Raw genomic sequence first — 22,932 nt, forward strand, 5'->3', positions numbered from 1 at the left:
AATTAAGTTCACTTGTAAAGGTTATAGTGCATTTTAGGTTCATCCTGAAATTTCATCCGACAGCTGAATATCCCTATCTTTTTGTGAGTAGTGTATATATAAAATTTACAATAACAATATCGGTTATTTTAGTTTTCTTCCCAACTTTAAAAAAAATTGTTTCATAGGGTTTTTTGACAGTATTTTTCTTTAGTGTTCTCTTTTAGAACAGCGTGACTGACCTCAAGGGCCGGATTTTTGGACAATTGCTTCTTAATTTTCTGAGACTTTCACCTGTTTTTCAACATTTGGAACAATAATTAAACTCTAATTGTCTGTCATAATAATAAATACGTGTGATTTCACAAACACAATAAATGTTTATGTCCATGTTTGTCTCTAAACAAAACCACGTCATTGTTATAACTTACCGTGTGTCTGTGTAAGTAGATGTGGATGAAGCCTAATAATAGTGATTCATTTTATTTCATTTAATAACGGAATACTAAAATGTTATTATATATTATTTATTTATATCACCCCACTTCTTCAACTCTCAGATGATCGACTGGTCATGTTTTGTAGGAAAAATCGACTTGATGCAGAGTAACAAATTGTTTTTATTGCGAAAAATGACGAGACTGGTCTAAAAAAAAAAAAAAAACGTGAATAAAAGCAAACATTTTGAAACACTCAGTGAAAACGGACTTGATGGTCACTGAAGAGGGGACTGGGTGGGTATCAGGCCAGGGTTTAGAAACTTGTGAAAGCTTCCAGGACCTTTGGGAACTCTTCCAGAACCATCTAGAACCTTTCTGGAACCTTCTGGTAAAAGTCTTCGAGAAACCTTCCGGGAACTTCTGATGGGACATTCCAGAACCTTCTGATGGGACCTTCCAGAACTGTCCAGAACCTTCCAGATTGAACCTTCTAGAACCTTCCGGAGCGCTCTCTGTCCCTGGAGCGCCGGCGCTCACGGTCCCTGCCGCCGCCGCCGCCGCCGCCGCCACCGCCACCGCCGCCACCGCCGCCACCGCCACGGCCTCGTTCCCGTTCCCTGGAGCGGGAGCGACGCTCCCTGGAGCGAGAGCGAGAGCGGTGCCTAGAGAAAGGACAGAATTTCAATGCGAGTTTTAAGGGAAAGCCTATCATCTAACGAAAAACACCTTATGAAGAAAATACTTTGGAAATCAAAATTTTAAAGTAGTTCTTTGTAAAGCACCATGAGCAGTTCTAGAAAAGGACAATTTTCTCTCCCAAATTTTCTACCCCGTAAATATAGTAAAACCAACCAAAAGATATCAGCCAAAGACTAAATACTCATAGGAATTTATATATACAGTGGGGCAAAAAAGTATTTAGTCAGCCACCAATTGTGCAAGTTCTCCCACTTAAAAAGATGAGAGAGGCCTGTTATTTTCATCATAGGTTCACCTCAACTGAGAGACAAAATGAGAAAAAAAATAAAATAAAAAATCAGGAAATCACATTGTCTGATTTTTAAAGAATTTATTTGCAAATGATGGTGGAAAACAAGTATTTAGTCAATAACAAAAGTTCACCTCAATACTTTGTTGTATACCCTTTGTTCGCAATGACAGAGGTCAAACGTTTTCTGTAAGTCTTCACAAGGTTTTCACACACTGTTGCTGGTATTTTGGTCCATTCCTCCATGCAGATCTCCTCTAGAGCAGTGATGTTTTGGGGCTGTCGCTGGGCAACACGGACTTTCAACTACCTCCAAGGATTTTCTATGGGGTTGTTTTTAACCAAGAAGTTCTATTTTGGTTTCATCTGACCATATGACATTCTCCCAATCCTCTTCTGGATCATCCAAATGCTCTAGCAAACTTCAGACGGGCCTGGACATGTACTGGCTTAAGCAGGGGGTCACGTCTGGCACTGCAGGATTTGAGTCCCTGGCGGCGTAGTGTGTTACTGATGGTAGCCTTTGTTACTTTGGTCCCAGCTCTCTGCAGGTCATTCACCAGGTCCCCCCGTGTGGTTCTGGGATGTTTGCTCACCGTTCTTGTGATCATTTTGAACCCACGGGGTGAGATCTTGCGTGGAGCCCCAGATCGAGGGAGATTATCAGTGGTCTTGTATGTCTTCCATTTTCTAATAATTGCTCCCACAGTTGATTTCTTCACAACAAGCTGCTAACCTATTGCAGATTCAGTCTTCCCAGCCTGGTGCAGGTCTACAATTTTGTTTCTGGTGTCTTTGACAGCTCTTTGGTCTTGGCCATAGTGGAGTTTGGAGTGTGACTGTTTGAGGTTGTGGACAGGTGTCTGTTATGCTGATAACGAGTTCAAACAGGTGCCATTAATACAGGTAAGGAGTAGAGGACAGAGGAGCCTCTTAAAGAAAAAGTTACAGGTCTGTGAAAGCCAGAAATCTTGCTTGTTTGTAGGTGACCAAATACTTATTTTACCGAGGAATTTACCAATGAATTCATTAAAAATCCTACTATGTGATTTCCTGGATTCTTTCCCCCCATTCTGTCTCTCATAGTAGAAGTGTACCTATGATGAAAATTACAGGCCTCTCTCATCTTTTTAAGTGGGAGAACTTGCACAATTGGTGGCTGACTAAATACTTTTTTGCCCCCCTGTTTATTTTTTCAAAATAATATAAGAACTAGAAAGTAACCGAAACTCCTTTTACATGAGAAAAGGCTTGAGATTTCCAGAAACATTTAGGTCAATTCGCATTGCTTTAAACATCCTGTGAGAACTTAAAATCGGTGAAAAGGGCCCTTTCTCAATCTGCGTTCTTGTCTGTACTTGTGTTCTTGTGGACTTGTGAAACGTCATCAGTCGCAGCCCAAGTACTGTTCCAATTCAAAGTACGCATCAAGCCAAGTCCAGTCCAAATGCCTGGATGTGGACTTGCTCCGCCCATTTTATCAAGGATGCATCGGTGGTGACTTGTGTGGACTTGGGACAGCCAAGTATCCCAGAATGCATTTCGCGGGAACCCAGCAATACTCACAAAATCAAAACACATACAAGACAATTACTGTAAATGTGGAAGCAGATGCTAGATCTTGCTGTGTCAGGGTTAAATGTGATGCCTTTTAAAGCAGTGTGTAGAATTTACGGAACGTACTTGGCAGAAATGGAATATTATATTCATAAGTATGTTTTGATTATAATTAGTGGTCGATCGATATGGGTTTTTCCAATGGCGATGCCAACATTTAGAGAGCGTGGTGGCCAATGGCCAATATAATGCCGATATGTTGTTTTTGTCTACATCTGATAAAATACAGCAATTAATATATATGTATAAATATATAACAAATGAGACAAAATTGCTGAAGTTATGAATATTTATTTACCACTAATGTTTTTTGTTTTAAAAAAAAAAACTGTCTCAATGACATATTTTCACAGGTTATCAAAAAACTAAACTTTGTAAAAAAAGAATTATGAATGAAAAATATATAATAATAAAGTGCATCATAATAAAGTCTGGTCGGGAAATACAATCTCCCCATTACAGAAGTGTAGGATTTATAACTTACATGTAAAGTATTTATACAAAACATCCAGTTTTGACTTAATTAAGTCCCATAGCAACAGAAAGCAACAGGGAGACGTGCGTCCCTGCAGTCGTGACAGTGGGGACGCATGGGTGTTTGTTTTGAATGGGACGGAACAGCCCCTTAACTCAGTTGTGTTTAAAATTTGTTTCATACATGTAGGAAACAAAAAATAAATAAATCAAGCTAAAATAAAAAGCAGACACGGGATCCCGCCATGTTACACCGCCATGTGGAGGGGTATTCAGTTGGTTGCGATCTGCAACCTCACCAGTAGATGCCACTAAATTCTACACACTGCACCTTTAAGACTAATTTTAACATCATTAATAACAAAATATAGGAATTTTAGACAAATCATGCCTCTCATGAAATCAAGTACTTCTGATAAGTACTATATACTTAGCATAAATGTAAATAAAAGGTAAAATGGTAAGGTAAATATATAAGATTATAAAATGCTGAAATGAAATCCTCATTATCTAATTAGTATTTCATGACTTAAACCCTAGGATTTGTATAATATACTATATATTTTATTACACATATTAGTATAACAAATATATAGTTAAAATAACAGCTTAAGTGTATAATGTTGGAATGTTAAAATTACGACCTCAAATTTCGGACTATTTCATGACATAAAACAGCCTGATATTTGTCAAAATTTAATTTAAGACATTTTAGAACTTTTTTGTTGAGGGGTTAGAAATCCTCAAATACCTTTTCCTCCGGCGGCCGTACAGCTCCCTACGCAACTCCCTGGAAATGGGCTTCAGGTGCATGAAGTTACAGAATCCTCCTCTGGTGCACTCTCTGCAGGGAGCCACAGAACACCAAGTTTTAATTCAAGGATTTTTGAACACGGTTGTGAGTTAAAAGGCCTTGTGTTTGGGCTTGGGTTTTTCTGGTGCTGTGAAAATGTTTCAAATTCCACTTAATATACAAGTAACAGAAATAAAGTCTTGTGTTGCAAGATGGAAATTGCAAGGTCTGCACCAAGTCAACAGTTCCAGCAGATCAGCAGCTCTGTGTTCATCAGAATAAGTTTCATTCTGAAAGTGACGACTATTCAGAGTTCGTGAGGTCAGACTCATTTTTAAGATTCGGTTCTTTAAACTAGTTTTTACTCAGTAAAAATAGTCGTTTAAATTTAGCGGACGACTCTTCTTGGTAGATTTGGTTCAGTTGGTGTAAGGCACGTTAGGGAGGAAGGACTTCCTGAACCAACGTATGAAACCATTCTATTATTTCAATTTCCCATTCTCAATTTAAGAAAAAATTAATAAAAATAAAATTATCGGCCATTTACCACCCGAAATTAAATGGCATTTTAGTAACAAATTAATTGAAATAATTTCTGTATCAGAGTGAGTTTGTTCTGTGATTAACACAATCACAGAACAAACTTGCTGTGATACAGAAATCAGCGTATCGTATAATTCGAGATTTCAGTATCAATGAAGAAAAAGTGGTATCACACTATATCGTCTCTAGTTGTAAAGCATTCTCTGTTGTATACAACTTTTTCCAGAACTACTTCAAACGCTGCATCAGCTGTGCTAGTTCAGGTGTGTCCGGAAGGAATGGAACTGGTGACACTGCGGCGACTCACCCCATCTCGTACTGGCGGCAGCAGGCTTCCCTGAAGTCGGTGACGGGGGAGAGCTCGGCCTGGATGGGTTGGGCATTGAACCAGCGATTGTTCAGGTCCATCACCGCCTTCTCCGCATCCTCCTCTCGTCGGAACTACACAAAAAGAGTAGTAACACCACCCATCAGTATCCTAAACATTTGAAAAGGACCATACCTTTATGTTAAAGCATTCTGTGTTCATTAAAGTGGTAATGCGCAAGATTATTTAGCTACAAAAATCCCATTCTGATATTTTTTTAAGATGGTACTTGATGAGAAGCTTTGTTGTATTTGCATGATGCCGGTGCTCCTCTATATGCCGTTTCCATTGTTGCTGGCAGGGTCCGCCACGCACAAGTAATGAAAGGCAGCCGTGAACATTTTTCAAATTCCACTTGAAAAAAAATAAAATAATGGAAATTAGCTTTTGTGCTGCAAAATCAAAACTTCAAGGCTGTACTAATTCATAAGTTCCAGTCAGGACGGCAGCTCGGAACAAGTTTAACTCTGAAGGTGACAACTATTCGTAATGACAAAAGGTTCAACTGTTTTTTGAGACGAGTCACCCAGCAAATAAATAAATAAATAAATAAATAAATAAATAAATAGTCCGGTTTTACTCTTTGTTCAATTGGTTCAGTTTGTTTAATGCACAGTGAGCAAGGGAGGACTTCCTGAGCGATAAACGAGCGTTAAATTGCGATCAGTTTGTGAAATGAGGATTTACTGCCTCATCCCACTCTTTTCAGAATGGCTCCCGAGTCATTTAACAGAGTTGTTACGTTGCTACGAGCAAATCATTTGAGTCTTGCATCAATATTAGTACGGCCATAACAATAAGCACAGTTCTACATGTTTCTACGTACGTTTTACTAGTTAACAGGATACCCTGGAATTGTACTGTAAAAAGTGTGAAAAACAGATAAAGCCCCTTTTCCTATTTGTGCTGTGATCTGTACATGTATTGACAATGTTCTGTATTGGCGGCATGTGGGAAAGGATGTTCCATGAAAGTTATTCCTCACTCTCGATAAGTACAGTATCATTACGCGGAAAATGCCGATACGGCTGTGAATGGAAATGTGTGGGAATGGAAGAGGTAACATCGCTGCAAAATTGGGGTGGAGCTGAATCCAAATAAAACACAAATAGTGGGGTTTTATGAATATTTATTTCAAACAAATATTTAGAATATATAGAATATAATAAAATAAAAAATTTGATTCAAACCGTGGAGCTCGGCTGTAAAGACGAGAAACTGTAACACGTCCAGTCTCTACGGAGACAGGTCTTTATATTCTTAAAATGTATCATTTTTCAAATTAAAAATGCCACTGAGACCCTAGACGTGTATTTTGCAGTCAGGGGGTGAGGTGCAGGGAATTCTATTTTGCTGCCTAGTGTTGCGCGAGCATTATGTCGTATCCGTAACAGTCATGTGGGAAAGGACTTCATATGAAAGTTTTCCGTAAAGGAGGCCAATGTGGGAATGACTACCTACTGCCTTTTCCGTACACTTCTTATCCAGCAAGGTTACTGATTCCATGTGGGAAAGGGGCTTGAGACTCAAAACTTGGTTCAGCTTTGGGCAAATTGGAGCTATCCTTTCATTTCATTTCAAAACAAGACAATATCAAACTAAAAAACATGAACATAAAACATGGACATCTCTCCGACACATACCTTGACGTAGACGTTTCCCACCAAGTGGTCGCCCAGGTTGTCACACACGTTCATCTCCTCCACCTCTCCGTACTTCTCCTCCATCTCCGTGAACACCTCCTGGAAATGGGGGTTTCGAGGTTGAGATGGTACAGACTGGGAACAGGGTCGTACAAAAAAAAAGGTCTCCTCCGGGCCTTGTGAAAGCCTTGAATAAAGACGTTTGATTAAAAATATAATAATAATAATCCAGTCACACATATTTGAGCAATTTCATGTTTGTTTTTTTTACCTCCAAAACATCACTTCCAGAGTAAGAGTGGTACATTTTGGACAACATTTCTAACTTGAAATAACTGAGGTTAGCACCAGAAGTTCTACATTTTCAGGTTACATTTTAAAGACAAGCAAACTCATTTGATTTCTCCATTTTTCACTGAGCAAATCCTTCTCTTTTATATTAAGTTTCCAAACATAAGCTCCTTTGATACATGCACTGCAACCTTGCAATTATACAGACATTACCCGGAGGAGCTGTATGCATGAACGCAAACGTCCAAATAATTTGGAGCGGACATTACCCAGACTTTACCCAGCCAGCACCCAAGTACAAAGTCTGCTTAATGGCCAATATGAGTGGTATGAGTGAACAGAGCAGGTGATTCTCCAAAGAATTCACAGCGAGCGAGCGGGTGTGTCGCATGTTGATGACATCTGTCATGCACCGGGTTTGGTTATTTACCTTTGTGCGAATCTTCGTACATGAAGCGTAGCTGCTTCATACTCATTTCTGCTTTCCTTTATATTCCTTTCCACTCTTTAATTTACATTATGTCCAAATACATGGAGTATCAACGCCAAAATGATAAGTCAGTAGCCACGTCCGCCATCTTGGGTGTGCTAAAACTCTGCAGGGTCATACGTCATTGCATCACGTCCTGCCTCCTGCACGCTCTACCTTACCTCTGTGCCTCGTCTAAACCAAACGATGTGTGACACGGACAATCTCCGGTTGGACAATGTCTGGACCTGATTATCCGGACATTGTCCGTAGTGCATTTGTGAAAGCAGCTATGCAGAGGTATAGCCCGCTTATCCTTAACATGTGAAAAGTCGTAGACAGTGCAGCAGATCTGATTGCCCAGGGCAACTGTTATTGTCAAGCCCCGTCCATATCTCACTCTTGCCAAAATGTCAACACATTGTGGACTGTACAGTCTCTTTAAAACCCAGTGCATGGATTGAATTCAGCACAAATTCATGAAAACCCACTCGTAAACAGATTTTAATTGAACCTTGGATCTGATTCTGTTTTGGTCAAATGTCAAGTTTGCCTGGAAAACTCAACACCTTCCCCACTTCTAACAAACATTCAGGAATTGGAGCAGTCACGGTTATTATACAATGGACTGATGTCATTATTTGAGCTGACCACTTCAGCTTACCGTTTGATTCCAAAAATAATATGATTCCATCAAAATTCAAGAGGAATTTTAAAACCAATGTCAGAAATGTCACAATAAATACAACGTGAATTAGCTGTGTTTTCACCAGCTGGTTTTAGGCTAAATTAACTGCCTACCCAAATGTTTATGTTCCAATGTGGAAGAAGGTGGATATGTATTATTATACTGTTAAGGAAAAAAAAAAAAAAAAAAGCCCCACTTCATTTGACAAACATAATTACTTGTACAACAATTAATCGTCAACATAAAATCTCCCAATAGTGACAGCCTCATCAGGAATAATATCTGAGACGATACAGAACCTGCACTAGAGCCAATGTGGAAACAGTTTTTCATTGCGACATATCAAACTTGGGACGACAGAACTCTGGTTGGTTGGTTGGCTGTTTCCCCCCCTCAAAAAGCCACCATCCCATCCACGTGACAGAGTGCAGAAAGCAGACAGCGTGTACATAAAGTAAACACCTGCCACTAAACCAACAGTAGACAGCTACATCGCCAGGCTAATGTCAATATTGACACACCGTGCCGCAAACCAGATTGATGCATGTAAATGTCAAATGCATGTCCCCGGACCACCTTAGGGGGTTTGGAATCTCCACACCATATTTTCCCAAAATAACAGCGCCCAAACAACATTTTGCATAGGGCCCCCACTAAGATAGAAACTGCCCTGCACCCACCCCTACTATACAGTACTGTAACTTCAATCCCAGATAATATCTAGACTCATCACTCTCACTCTCTCGCTCAACCCCCCCCCCCCCCCCCGAGACCAGATCGTTAAGCAAATTGGTCGATAAGGGAGGACTGTTTGAATGGTCTAAATAGCATTTAAAGACTGTTTTGTACTGTTTAACAGTGTCAAAAAAAGTGCCGATGGCTTGTATTTGTTGGGTTAAATCTACATCCATAATGAGTGTTCCCACCCCCAATAAATCTCAACGTGATTAAACTGCAATAGACTATTAATATTATTATCCCACCTATATGAAACATTGAACCCTGAGCCTCGTCTGGTGATGAGCATCACATCCCACACGTCTCCACTCACCTCGAAGAATTCGTCGTAATGTTCCTGCATCTCCACGTCGCTGACGGCACCTGAGGATTCCAACAGAGCCAATAAGAGTGCAGCGAAACGCCTCTAAACTTCCATATCACACCTACAAATAACTGCTGCAGTATCGACTGGTGCTTTGCTGTATATAATATATGATAAGCCTGTGCTATCTTTAACACGCGGCATCGCATAAATGATAAATAATGCACAGAGAAAGAAGATATTTCATTATAAAGCATGTTTGCAGTTTAACACTTTGACATTCCGCAGTCACGTTTACACTGAATCAGCTCGCTGCGATATGCCCCGCCTCTCTGCAAGAAGGAGGATTCTGCATTGACCGAGGGCCCAGATGCGGGGAATAAATTCAAACTCTTAAGACAAATTTCTGGGTCTGAGACTACGACCAGAAGCCACTGTTGCTAAGCAACTAGCAAGCTAGCGTGCTTAGAACTTTGCCAAAACTAAGTTATGCATAAAAAAATAATGACTCATGTTATTAAGGTTAACGCTCGGAGTCACCATATTCCCGATGAATATCTATTTCTATATGAATTAATTGGATGTATTTGTTGATTTGTGCTCGGTTGGCAAACTCTATAAATTAAGTTTTCAGCTTTCTTTCATTCAGTAAAAATGGTCAACGTTCAGCCAAGCAAACTTCTGGCTATCACAAGAATAAGCTGGGGGGGGGACGACGACGACGACTAAATTCTCCCATTTTAGTCAATATATTTTAAGGTGTGAAATCCAGACCCATGCACTACGGCGGCCACTAGGGGTGAAGGGTTCTGGGGGAGTACTTCCGACAGTCTGATCCATCATCTGATTCAGTGTAAAAGCAACTTAACACCAAAACCTCTTAGTGGGCCATCAACTCAACTAACATCTCCAAGTTCTACGGCCCGGTAATTCGATACGATAGACACTGACAAATACATACACACAGTATATATACATTGATATTAGCTCTAAACATCAGATTCAATGTGTTAGTGTAAAGTATTTGGAGGGGATAGTAACAAAACAACAGATACTTTTTTCAAGTTAGCTTAAAAATCTAGACTAGACGGCTTTGAAGAGCCCACTATTTAAAACATTGCTTTCCTGAACAGGTGGTAGAAGTGTATTTTTATTTTTTTTCTTCGATTTTAATACAATTTTCTAGTGGTGTAATGTTTTACAGTAAATACAGTGAGCATGAATTCATGTTTCCAAACCTATAAGCACCTGTTTTTTTTATGAGCAATGATTAAATAAACGGCACAAGGTAAAAACCTGGCTCAAATATAATATTTTATAGATGTTTTGTTTTCATGTGAGGTAATAAAAAGGTAAAAAAGCTTTGTTGTTAAGAAGTAACCTGGTCCAGGTCCTGCGTACGGAGGGGAACTTACAGTGCATACCGTCAGCAGATTGGGCAGAGTTTTGAGGGTTACGGTAAATGTTCAAGAGGGCAATGGTCTGAAATACAAAACGTACACTTTTGTGACACAAATCAGGCAGAATATGGAGTCAGGCAGAGTGTGTAATGGGGGTAGAAATGAGTAACAGTTAGAGTCCTGCACCAGGTTGTCGGGCGCTTGGGGAAGACGTGGGGAAAGAAAATAAATAAATCAAAACAGAATGAAGAAATACAGTACATGAGCACTGAAGGAGAAGGTCGGCCTGGCAACGATAGAATCTGCAATCACAGGGATCTCAGAAGCGGCCATTTTGAAACGTCTTTGGTAACGTTTGGGGCGGGAAATTGAATTATTTTTAGGAACTGACTTTATTAAGCCAATAGGAATGCACCAATATTACATTTTTGGGTTCAGTAGAGATTAGATCAACATGAGCTATGGAGACCCCCTCCCCAGGGGTCCACCGAGAGGTTCCAGGGGGTACCCAGCAATGATTCATAGTTCAACTTCACCATTATTTGATTTCAGGGGCTTTGAAAGATTGAGCTGTTCAATACCAGGGGTTCTCAATGTGGGGCCCGGGGTAAAATTATTATTAAAGTAATTTCATTTCCAAGACGTTAGCACAGTTACAGAATGCCCAGTGTTGTACCCACTGTTTGGAGGCAAGTCTCACTTTTATATCCCTAACTATAGTAGAGAGTGAGACACTAAACCAGATCCAACAATAGACATATTGATCTCAGATTGGATGCCAGAGATCTGATCAAATTAAAGGGTCTGTGGCCTCGTGAGGATCAAACTGAGGATCCTTGATGTGCAAAAGATTGAGAACCATTGCATTAGAGCATAATGAATGATTAATATATTTTTTCTACATCTACATCAAGCATGCCACCATGCATGTCCGATTTTTAAATATAGGGTTGTATTCTCTATAGAGATATTTCTTACTTTTATTGGTACATTCCTAGGAGCTGTTTGATCAGCCATGGACCAACACTCATGTCCCCTGAAGGGCCTTTTGACAGAAGGCTGTACAAAACAATTAAATAATCCTTTCAATTCCAGTCAATTGAGTTCAACATCTGGAAGACAATGGAAGCAGAAAGAATGGCTGATTTAAAGATCCCCATTTGGAAACATAAGCCAGACGTCATCGAAGGAGAACAATCACAGAGTCAGACCACCACACACCTACCTGCACCAGGCGATGCTGCCTCAGGGATAATGGTCTGAACTACAGGACTAAAGTACCACTAGTGACTGTTAAGGACCAGCGATTAGGTACTGCAACTGATATTTGAGCCAGATTTGACATGACTCTAAATTATAACATAATATTGTATCACTAGATGACCTTTGTGCTTATTTTCCTGTACCAAGTTTACAAGGAACTTTCTTTTTTAAACCGCAGTATATGTACACTGTGAATGACACTGCCGATAATGATAGTTCTTGAACAAAGAAGCTGTGTTCTTTGAATAAAAGAATGTCATAGAGAGATCTAAAACTAGAGTCGACACCGCGCTAGTTTTCACAGGATGGCAAGCCCCAGGGAAACAAAGGACTCAGTGGGACAGTTGGACTCCTGAGTTGACGTGCCATTCTGGCTTGTTTTGATCCGGTTATGATGGACTAGGGCTCCCTCTAGTGGTCAGAAATCTCAAGCGTAATACTAAGTGCCGCTGGTCAGAGAAAAATGAATCCAGACTTGGAGACCATTGGCACTAACCAGCTATCGAACTAAGCAAGCCTATTTTATTTTGTCAGGATTTTGGGAACAATATCAGAATATGCTGTTTTTCCCCAACTAACAGGCCAAACTGCTGGGATTTATTATATTATCATATATACTATTATGGTTTTTCTAGGAACAAGAACTCAGCACCTCTGACACCAACAGATGTTTGGACTTACAGCGAGAGGCGTCGGCTGTCTGAGCACTGTTTTGGGGATTACGGTAGATGTTTTGAATCAAGATGGTCTGCAGAGGGGAAAAACAAAATAAAAGGGGGGGAAAAAAGAAGAAGAAGAAAAAAAAAAAAAGCAGCATCAGGGGATTGTCCAGCGAAATGGCAGCCCCCCCGCTCTGATCATTGGATTATGTCCAGTTCAGGTCGAAAAAAAAGGGATGCACTGATACTGATACAGTATCAGGCCCAATAGATTTGCTGTTGTACTCAAAAAAAAAAAATGCTCCAATACAGGCATAGCGTGATGGAGTTACATTAAGTCCCTGTTTCAGTTTATTTGGGGAACTCAGTGTTATATCAGCTTTCTCCAACCAAGAAGCAAATACATGTGAAAATAACTCAGGTGTTCAAGGTGAATCAGTGATCTTATTATCGATTGCTTGTCTCAACTCTGAAAATTCTGCAAAGCCTGAAATAAAAAACTTGGTGTTGAGAGTGAAATGTACATTCTACAGATCAATTCACATTCACAAATATCAAATCACAGTTACATTTGAATTCAGGGGGACAAGGACCATGCGACAGCAAGGGCCGAGACTGAGCGGGTTTCCAGTCAAAGCGATTACTTCACCAGACTATCAATGATCCGATCAGCTGCTGTCCTTGAGCTGAAGCGAGAGCGGATCATTAATAATCAAGACGGCGTGGTGATTGATTGGAAGGAAAATGCTCACTCTCTTGGCGCTTCATCATTTACGGATCATCCACAAACTCTAGAAACTCTAGCCAGACTCTGATAAGTGAAGCACACTTATCAGAGTCAAAGAAAAAAAAAAAAAAAAAAAAAAAGAACTTATCGAAGAACGTGCTTGTATGAGAGAATGATGGATGTGAGACGGAGCAAAGTGTAGCGTTATTTTACCCAAGCTGAGAACAAAGTAGACCGCTCATTGTGTGGGATGAAGCTGTCTGACCACGGTTCTACTACTGTGATGCGGAGTAATTTGCAACTTTGGCACAAAAGTACTAAACTGAAAGTCAGAGTAGATGAACAACAGAAGCGATTGTGGAAAGTGGCGGAAATTATTCAGTGGATGGATTATAAACAATTGACCGTCTGCTACCAAGCCGCGTTAACATAAGGTGAGGTGTTGCCGATTGATTATTATCGTAATATCGGCGGTTCACGTGTGCATGTTGAACCATAAGGGGCTTATCGAACGGTTCCATAACATTCCGTGTACTGTTGCATCCCTAGTAATTACGTGTGGTTAAGGGTCTCTATGTTGGCGGGGGGGCGGGGTGATGATGTCACAGCTAGTCGACTAATAGACTGAAATTCTTGTTGAACTTGAACTTGGTCGCCGCCCACAAAAAAAAAAAATAACAATAACAATGCAAATGCCCATCTCAAACCTAAAATAAACAAAATAAAACACAGAAGCCTCCACTTTCATGATATAATAACCGTATTTCCTCAAATATAAACCAGTAGTCAAATGAAAACCGGGTCTCCAATAAATGCCCGGGGCGTGGCCTACAAGAAAAAATACAAGCCTGCCTTAAATAAAGACCGGGGGAAACTGATCAGAGCTGCAGCACTGTTCCTACTGCTGCGTAGCAGATGACTTGTTGGGGCAAATGCCCTGCTCTCACTGTCCAGACTCCAGTGCTCCAAGCAGGAAGTGGGGCGTTCAAGGTGAACTTGGAAAACAAATTCCTCCGTCCGCTTTCACTACTCTACACTAGCTCTCTTTTTTCACCATACATGTGTTAGCATGGCACCTAGATGGAAGTCTGGTTAACAATTCATACAAAAATATGATCAAATATACTTATTAAACAGTGGGAATTGGATATAAAGGCCTGCCTCTTATATAAGCCTGCTTCCAATAAAGGCTGGATACCCTCTGCAGTTGAGGTAAATAGAAGTCCCGGTCACTATTTGAGAAAATACGGTAATCAATTAAGTGTTTGGTTAAAATGTATCAACCCCCCCACAAAAAAACCATTAATGACAAAGAATTACAAATGATTAAACATATATTTCAGAAGTGTATGAATGTCAAATTTTGTCTATTTTGATCACTTTTTATTGTCCCCGGGGTAAACCTAGGATATTTTATATTTATATATAAAAATAAAGCAGGTATAACAACACACATAATAACCAGTTTAACTAGACTGTGTGTTACTCACCTGGCTGAAGGTGGGCTTGTTGTGCAGTCTTGAGCAGCGGTCTCCATGTCGGCACGCTCCGATTTTGAAGTAAAACGAACAATTGACCCTAGCAGAAGTTTAGCCACAACAAAAAATAAAAGTTTCATGCCACTTCCAACAAGACATAATTTGACGGGTAGATAGAAACATCTGGAGCGTACATAACAGACACTCAGAAAAATCAGTTCCAAAGCGGAACTCTCAGCGTGGAGTGCATACATCAACTATTCTACACGCTCTGTATATATTGTATGGTTACACATTGGGCTGTGCTGTGATCTGAGGCTAGATATCTTCTCTCTATCAACAAAACGAAACTTTGAAAAAACCTACAGAATCTAGACAGTGAAGTAATGGCATTTCCAATGGTGATAACACCCACATTACTAATAACTGTTTCTCTCTCTATTCATTGTGTACAAATATATTTATGAGAGCCCCAAAAGTTCTCCTGAAAATATTTAATTATCGATATCACATTTTTAAAAAATGTGATAATTGATGTGGTCATTATGTCACATATAATGCATAATACATTGGATATGTATGATTATATTGGTTTATATATCTATACGTAAACTATATATATATATATATATATATATATATACATATATATATATGGTCTATATATATATATATTGATTATTATTGATTGGTTATTTGTTATCTTTTTGAGTCTTATTTTATTTTTATTTATATTATTCTATTCACTAACTGCATTACGTTTTGGGAATCAGTTAGCTAGATAGAAATTTGGTTAGCTATTATGTTCGGTTTAGTAACTATTGTGCATAATCTCCAGGTGTGCTGCAAAGAGATGTCACTTCATATATGTATGAAAGTATGTATATGTATGTGACGAATAAACCTCCTGAATCTTGAATAACTTTCTGCTGCACTCCACTGGCTGCTGAGAGCAAAACAAGCCTCCCCTCCACTCCACTCCAATCCACTCCACTCCCAACCAACAGATCAGCTGCAATAAGACCTTATTTTACATTATTTAAAAAAAAAAGCTGTTAGTTTTAACCGAGACCAAAAAACGAGTGATATTTAGCTGAGTTTTGGTTAAAACAACACAACACGCCTCCAGGGTTTCATTCAAAGCGTCAGCCATTAGCGAACTAGCACGCTAACTTTTAAACGCTGCTCGGTCAAAAGAGCTGCTAAAAGAGCACCGTGTCGCATTTAATAAGAATATTTATACATTCAATTTATTAATGCTGCATTTATTAAATACGTTTTGTAATAAAACAGTAAATCCAACTTACTTGTCTTTCTCCGTACCGAAAATGGACGCCAGGTACTCCGCCATGTTCAGCTCCTGAGGGCGGGGACGTTTTAAAATACGTCATAAGTGTGCGCGGCACGTTTTCTGTCGCACGCTAGTGACTCATTCAAAATGCAGGTGTTGCGTGTCGCCACACAGGGACGCTAACACGCTGCTAATTATTATTATTATTATTATTATTATTATTATTATTATTATTATATTATTATTATTATTATTATTATTATTATCATTATTATTATTATTATTATTATTATTATTATTATTATTATTATCATATTACAAGAAAAATGGCATTAATATTAACCATTAAAGGTATCATAGTGATATAACTGAGCAGTGCTTAAAGTATCAAAATTATATAAAATAAAGAAAACAATATTTACAGTATTTACTCTGCAAAGTCCAGAAAATACAGAAGAATAATAGACAAAAAAAATTGCTACACTGAAAAAACGATCTCAACCTTGATTATTATGCCTTAATTAACTATATAAACTTGTTTTTAAATGCAGTGTCAGTTTGTTTCATTTTTAATTCGATCGAGATCTAGAACATTAAAGATGTTCTTGCCTCCTATCCTCCTATACCCTTCTCATCTCCTCCTCTCATTTCCTCCTCTTCCCTCCATACATTTTTTCAGCTTTAACTTTTAGGTTTTATTTTTTAGCTCCCTTTTTGTTTACCATTTTCTCTGGCAATATATAGCAATATAACATTCTTATTCGTATTTGTAAACTGCAACATTAAACACTTTTTTGTTTTCCATTTCCAAGATGTTTGCAGGTTCTAGAAACCAATTGAATTGAATGGTTTGAATTGAATTGAATTGAATTGAATTGAATTGAATTGAATTGAATTGAATTGAATTGAATTGAGGTACAGACAGGATGTGACATGTATGGTTTAAGCTTCTCCTCCTCCCTCTGCAGCACTTCTCCATTTTGGTGAGAGACAGGAAGGCTGGTGTGTGTTTCTCATGTGCTAGTTCTGGGTCGGGGTCCTGATGCTAAGATGAACTCCAGTCCGACACCATGAGGACCATCCAGGGCACGGCCACCACCGTGCACGCCTGCCTCCTCAGCACGCTTCTGCTCTACCTTACCACTAACGGTAAGAAAATGTCATCTCTGATCTGAAGCTGTGGGGATCCTGGTTCTCTAAAAGGCTCCATCGTTCCACCAAGAACCAAGAACCGTCACTGATGAAAGATCTTGTTTCCCTATATCAGTGTTTCGAACCTTATTTCCTCCACAGGGCACGTCTTCCAGTTGAATGATCCCATGGCACTATACCACTACCCTGTTAATCACTAAAACATCAGAAACATGTAGAACTGTGCTTGCTGTTGTTATTATGAATACTGAATATTTGTGATGCAAATATTCAAAAACGATTTGGAGTCGCTCCGATATAAGAGTGAATAGTCTACTTACAAACTGAAAATAATTACTGAACTCAATTTAAGTTCAAGGCAAAAAAGGCCAAGGCATTTGGCACAAATCATACTGAATTTACTATTAATGAATTATGATTACTTTGAGATTTCCATTTACAACTCAGACCAGACCAACCAGCTAAGAAAAGAACAAACAACCTTTTTTTTACTGAGTGACACTTCAAGAACCGAATCTCAAAAAAAGAGTTGAAGCTTTCATCATTACGAATAATCGTCACTATCAGAGGGAAACTTGTTTTGATCAACACAGAGTTGCTGTTCTGCTAGAACTGATCAATTACTGATCACAATGATTACTGATTACAATTACTGAACTTGCACACTATTTGGTACTCCTTCTGATTCTTTGTTAGTTTTTGATCAGTTTATGATGGAATAGAGCTCCTTCTGGTGAAATCACAGACTGTGGTGTCAGCCATGGTGTCAATCTGTTTGGTGACAAACAGGTTGATATTGAGTTGATTTTTTTGATTTCAGGCCACCTAGTCCATCATACCTGATCAAAACAAACCGAGAATCCAAATCAGAATCAACGTTTGAATAGTTTTCACTAGTCTGAGTCTCAAGTTGGATTCTAATTTGGCTTTTTGGTTTGTAATGATCTGGCCCTCTGGTCTCCTGAAATCACATGACTATCTTTTTCTACACCAGTAAGTAAGTTGCATGTCAGTGTGTTTAGTGTGTCCAAAATACTTCATCTTCACTTCACTTTAATAATCACTTTTCACTTGCACTTCTCTCTCCGAGTCGTTCCTACTTCCCTGTTGGATCCAAACTGAAGCTCATTCAGTGACATCTCACAGAGATACAGAGATCTGTTGTGGTGGTTCCTCTCTTGGCTCCTCTCACGTGTCTGCATTTCATGATTTCTGCCTTTTTTTGCATGTCTGCATTTTCATGAATGGAAATCTTTTCTCAGAGAGTGCGATTCAAGGATTGAGGTGCGCTGGGGCACTGTTTTCGCGGCTTGACACGGTGGAAACCCGAGGAGTTACTGACGAGTGCCAGTCCATCATAACCTAATCAAAACAAAGCAAGAAGCCAAATCATGCTTAACACTGGTTTGTTTTCATCAGATTATGATTGACTAGAACTCAATCTAAAGTTACAATCTGTGATTTCAACAAACCAAGCAGTCAATTCAGAGTCAACGCTGATTTTTGGTGGAGAGTTTAGAAAAGGAAAGGACTCTTGGTTCTTGGTTTGTTTTGATCCTGTTAGGATTGTGGTCCTGTGCATCCAATATGGCCTACAAGCGTACTATTTAGTATGCCAAGTTAGTATTTGGACGTTTTTACTATGTCTTAACCATGGTATACATCAAATAGTAGCGAAAGTCTTAAAGTAACAGTCTGTGAATTCAGACCACTAGAGGGAGCTCTAGTCCATCATAATCTGAGCAAAACAAATGTGGTCTTGCTTCACAAGTTTCTTCATTGTTTCTCTTCCAGGTGAAGGTCTGGACTGCGAATTAAGGATTAAAGTGCGACAGCACACAGCTTACATGGCTCGACGTGAGGCAAACCTGACGATTGAATGTCTGGTGGAGTTCTGTGAAAGCTTCCCAACGCTGATCTCTTGGTTCAAATTCAACCCAAACAACAGCGCCCCAGTCAACAGTACGAGTCGAGTATCGATAAAATTGAAGAATTATAATAACAAGACGGCAATGTCCTATCTGACCTTCTTAAACCTAGTGGAGGCAGACGCAGGCTTATACCGATGCCAATCTGGTGCTGAAAAAGGTCATTGGATCAACGTGACCGTTTCTGGTGAGGAACACAACCAGACAAATGTAAAATAATAATGATAAAGCATTTTCATCTTGAGCACTACTTTTGTTTTTTGTTTTTTTAATTGTACTGGGCTTTCTGGTATGCCTTCAATCTTCAAACTTGTTTTTCAGAAAGTGATGAAGTCACCACGGTTGCATACAAGAATCAAACGACCAGTAAGAAAGATTCACACAGTGATGTCCATCCTCCACATAGGATAGGGTTGGGGGTCCACAACCACCTCCCATTTGATTTGGTTAGCATGCCAACTAGCCCGCCAAGTACAAACAGCAAAGCAAACATGAGGAAACACAACTAGACCATTTACTTCAGCCTCACGACTCCCACAAACAACACACACAGTGCGGTTTGCAGTCACAGTTTATTTTCGGAATCTTCTGCCGCATAAATGGGGCAATTGCGACCATGTTCTTTGGCGATGCACCCTATTGCAATGCTCTCAATACTATATCAATTTCTGGCGCAATTTCTATATCAAATTCTGGCGCCAATCCCTTAGATTGACTCCCAATGATCCAAAAATAAAACTTAGGTTGAAAAAATACCAAGGGCAATCAGCAGCAGTTTGACAAAATGCAACTCTTGCCAAGAAAGTACTTCAAGCCAATTACATGTTAAAACATCCTGTCATCACTCTTATTGAACCCCGAAGGTCCTTACACAAGAAATTAATTATGGTATTGATAAAGAACAAAGAACCTGGAATGGGTAAGATGCTGAAGACATTCAGCCCTGGTTCTGAAGCTCCATATAGTGTAAAGATGTTGTAGATTGATCCACGTTTAGTCGTATTTCCTTCCCTCAGACAGCAACGTGAAGGTGGTGTCTCAGCTGGAGTTTTATCTCTACTCTGCGCTGGGGATTTTCATATGCGTCGTCATGGTGATCAGCTTATCCATTGTGTCGATATGTGGCTGTAAAGGTGAGCTCTTCCGTTTGTTCACCGATCTCAATGAATCAGACAAAAGCCGTGGACACAAAGAACCTTAAAGCTGTGTGTGTGTGTGTACATCCTGCAGGGAAACCCAGAAAACCAGCAGAGAGGGAAAACCAGGTATAAGAGTTTGACGAGGAGAAGTACAAGTGCAACTTACATGTCTTGAAATGTTCATTTTGTCCTACAATGTTTTCCTACAACTTTTTGCAGAACATAGCGATACCAATGGAGCCCAACCCACAACCAGCCCACGATCCCTACTCTCTCTGTCTCTACAACAACCCAGCCGTCCTGGAGCCCACGGCCATTCAGAGGGCATCTCCAGAGGCCAACGATGGCATGCATGGCAACAGCAGGAGAGGAAAGAAGGAGAGGAAGAGGGGGAAGGGAGGAGGAGGACGAGAAGGAGGAGAGAATGAATTTCCCGTCCTCTACGCCTCTCTGAATCACCGGACGCTTCCTGAGCGTCCCACAAGGCCTCAGAAGGAGACAACAGAGTACGCCGCCATCAGAGTGACTTGAGCGGTGTATGGCGTACTTTCTAACTCCAAATCAACAGGAGACAGGTGACAGACGGAGCCAAAAGACAGACGGCTTTGTCAGCAGAAGTCACTGCATACGGAATGATGTACTAGCATAGTATTCAGGACAAATAAGTACAAATAGTGCTGACAAATTTTAGCAACCAGTGCACACTACCCCAGCTAGTTTATTCCACAATGCATTGTGGTCGTAGTACATAGAATGCCATTCCGGATGCAGTGAGAGAAAAGAGACTACATTGAAAAGTAATTTCAGTGATACTGTGAGATATTTTAATCAAATTAAATTTCTATAACTGCTTTCACACATGAATCCCGGACAATGTCTGAATAATCAGTTATGGACATTTCACACATGTAGCACACAACCGGAGATTGTCCATGTTTGACACGCTTACACCGACACCGGCGAGGGGCAGAGACTGGGTAGAGTGTGTAGGAAGCAGGACGTGATGCAGTGATGCATGACACTGCAGAGTTGTACAACACACCCCAGATGGTGGATGAGGCTACCGACTTATCAGTAATTGTGACAGAGACTCCCGAATCTCGTCGTTCCTCCAGTTAGACATTTTCTACGTATATTATCTTCTTCTTCTTCTTCTTCTTCTTCTTCTTCTTCTTCTTCCTCCTCATACGTTACGGTAGTAAATGACCCTTCTTCACCCTCGGCGAGTGGGCGTGACGATGACGTCAATCACACATGACACGCTCACTCGCTCGCTGTGAATTCTCCGGACAATCACCTGCTCTGTTTACACATACAGCTCAATCGGACATAATGCAGACTTTGTACTAGTGTGCTGGCTGGCTAGTCTGTTTATTGTCCAGTCCAACTGATTTGGAAATTTGTGTTTCACATACAGCTCCTCCGGGTAATGTGCGGATATTTTCATTGTTGCAGTGCATGGGTGAAAGCAGCTAATTAGACATCAAATCTGACACAAATATCCTTTACTGCCTTTAGTATTTTCTTTTTCTATTCGGGTCTATGTCACTTCCTTCCCAGATATCCTGACTGTGGTGGAGGGAGGGAAACTGTATTGTTATATTTTGTGTTAAGGATATGAATGTTTAAACGTTTAGCGTTGCCATAACGCATACGTTTTTATCGTAGGTAATTAAATCAGTTTGACTGAAGTGTGCACGGGAAAACAAGGCTTGTTCTCACGGAAAATAATTAATGATTTCATCATGATTTGTTGCAATAAGAAATGATTGTTTTGCGGCGTCTTTTCCCAAAACGTGTGATGCAATTTGTGAACTTTTACATGATTGTTTTGGAGTAAAATTGCAAGATATGCAAGTCAAAGGAAAGACAAATTGAAGCAGCAGTTTTTTCCATTTAATAGGGAAAAGTCGCAGAAGTTCTGTAAAAATTGTGAAACGTCGTGTCAATCGGTCAAATTTGTGTTAATTCTCGCAAAATATCGTGATTTCTGTGGGGCGGGGATGGTGGAAAGTTTGAAACTTTGATAAACTGTGATTTTTAAGCTGCAGCTTGAAATGAGTGCTGTGAAAAATGTTGCTTGTGAAACTATGGTGTGGGGATTCCAAACCCTCTAAGGTGGTCCGGGGACATGCATTTAACATTTACATGCATCAATCTGGTGCACTTTAAGAGGAAAAGAGGCTACATCCGTAAAAAACCATTAACATCTGAAACCACAAGCCCCTTTGGGCTCTGAGCGAGGTGGAGAGGTTGGAGTTTGGTGGGGGGGCCACTTGTATGTGGCAGTTGGTGACAAGTGCCTTACACCAGTGGTCTCAAACCCAGGTTTTCTCCTTCTAGGGCTGCTGTGTTAAACTTCAAGGGAAAACCACCTGTTTTTTTTGTTTTTGTTTTTTTCCTCTCTCCCGCAGATTTGTGAATTGCTTCTCAATCCAGTTGGAAATAGCTCTTATTAATTATGATTATTAATTATGATTATTAATAAGAGAGTTGATAAGATATAAGTGGTAATAAATCAAACATTGTGATTTGAAAAAAAATATTTGCAGGCCAGATTG

General features: G+C 39.8%; 2 protein-coding genes across 2 annotated transcripts; one reads left to right on the top strand and one right to left on the bottom strand.

The window, feature by feature from the left end:
- Window positions 1-610: 610 nt before the first annotated feature.
- Window positions 611-16,218, bottom strand: LOC307247896 (splicing factor U2AF 35 kDa subunit-like). Its single transcript, XM_080024032.1, has 8 exons — window positions 16,169-16,218; window positions 14,874-14,961; window positions 10,750-10,816; window positions 9,344-9,393; window positions 6,845-6,943; window positions 5,142-5,275; window positions 4,250-4,342; window positions 611-1,081 (listed from the first exon to the last, which is right to left on the bottom strand). Exons 1-8 carry the CDS (start codon window positions 16,210-16,212, stop codon window positions 910-912), a joined length of 747 nt encoding a protein of 248 aa, XP_079880158.1. The 5' UTR covers window positions 16,213-16,218; the 3' UTR covers window positions 611-909.
- A 3,084-nt stretch (window positions 16,219-19,302) lies between these two features.
- On the top strand, window positions 19,303-20,955 carry btla (B and T lymphocyte associated). Its single transcript, XM_080023985.1, has 5 exons — window positions 19,303-19,419; window positions 19,554-19,598; window positions 20,249-20,365; window positions 20,463-20,497; window positions 20,591-20,955. Exons 1-5 carry the CDS (start codon window positions 19,317-19,319, stop codon window positions 20,900-20,902), a joined length of 612 nt encoding a protein of 203 aa, XP_079880111.1. The 5' UTR covers window positions 19,303-19,316; the 3' UTR covers window positions 20,903-20,955.
- The last annotated feature ends 1,977 nt before the right edge of the window (window positions 20,956-22,932 follow it).

Source organism: Zeus faber, assembly GCF_960531495.2.
Source record: "Zeus faber genome assembly, chromosome: 2".
NCBI classification, from domain to species: Eukaryota; Metazoa; Chordata; class Actinopteri; order Zeiformes; family Zeidae; genus Zeus; species Zeus faber.

Excerpts from the sequence above, each read along its gene's own strand:
- btla (XM_080023985.1), top strand. The coding sequence starts at position 19,317 with ATGTCCTATCTGACCTTCTTAAACCTAGTGGAGGCAGACGCAGGCTTA. Across the intron at positions 19,420-19,553 it reads GATCAACGTGACCGTTTCTG|AAAGTGATGAAGTCACCACG; the intron begins GTGAGGAACACA and ends CTTGTTTTTCAG. Across the intron at positions 20,498-20,590 it reads CAGCAGAGAGGGAAAACCAG|AACATAGCGATACCAATGGA; the intron begins GTATAAGAGTTT and ends AACTTTTTGCAG.
- LOC307247896 (XM_080024032.1), bottom strand. The coding sequence starts at position 16,212 with ATGGCGGAGTACCTGGCGTCCATTTTCGGTACGGAGAAAGACAA. Across the intron at positions 14,962-16,168 it reads TTCGGTACGGAGAAAGACAA|GGTCAATTGTTCGTTTTACT; the intron begins GTAAGTTGGATT and ends AACTTCTGCTAG. Across the intron at positions 1,082-4,249 it reads TACGGCCGCCGGAGGAAAAG|GCACCGCTCTCGCTCTCGCT; the intron begins GTATTTGAGGAT and ends TCCTTTCTCTAG.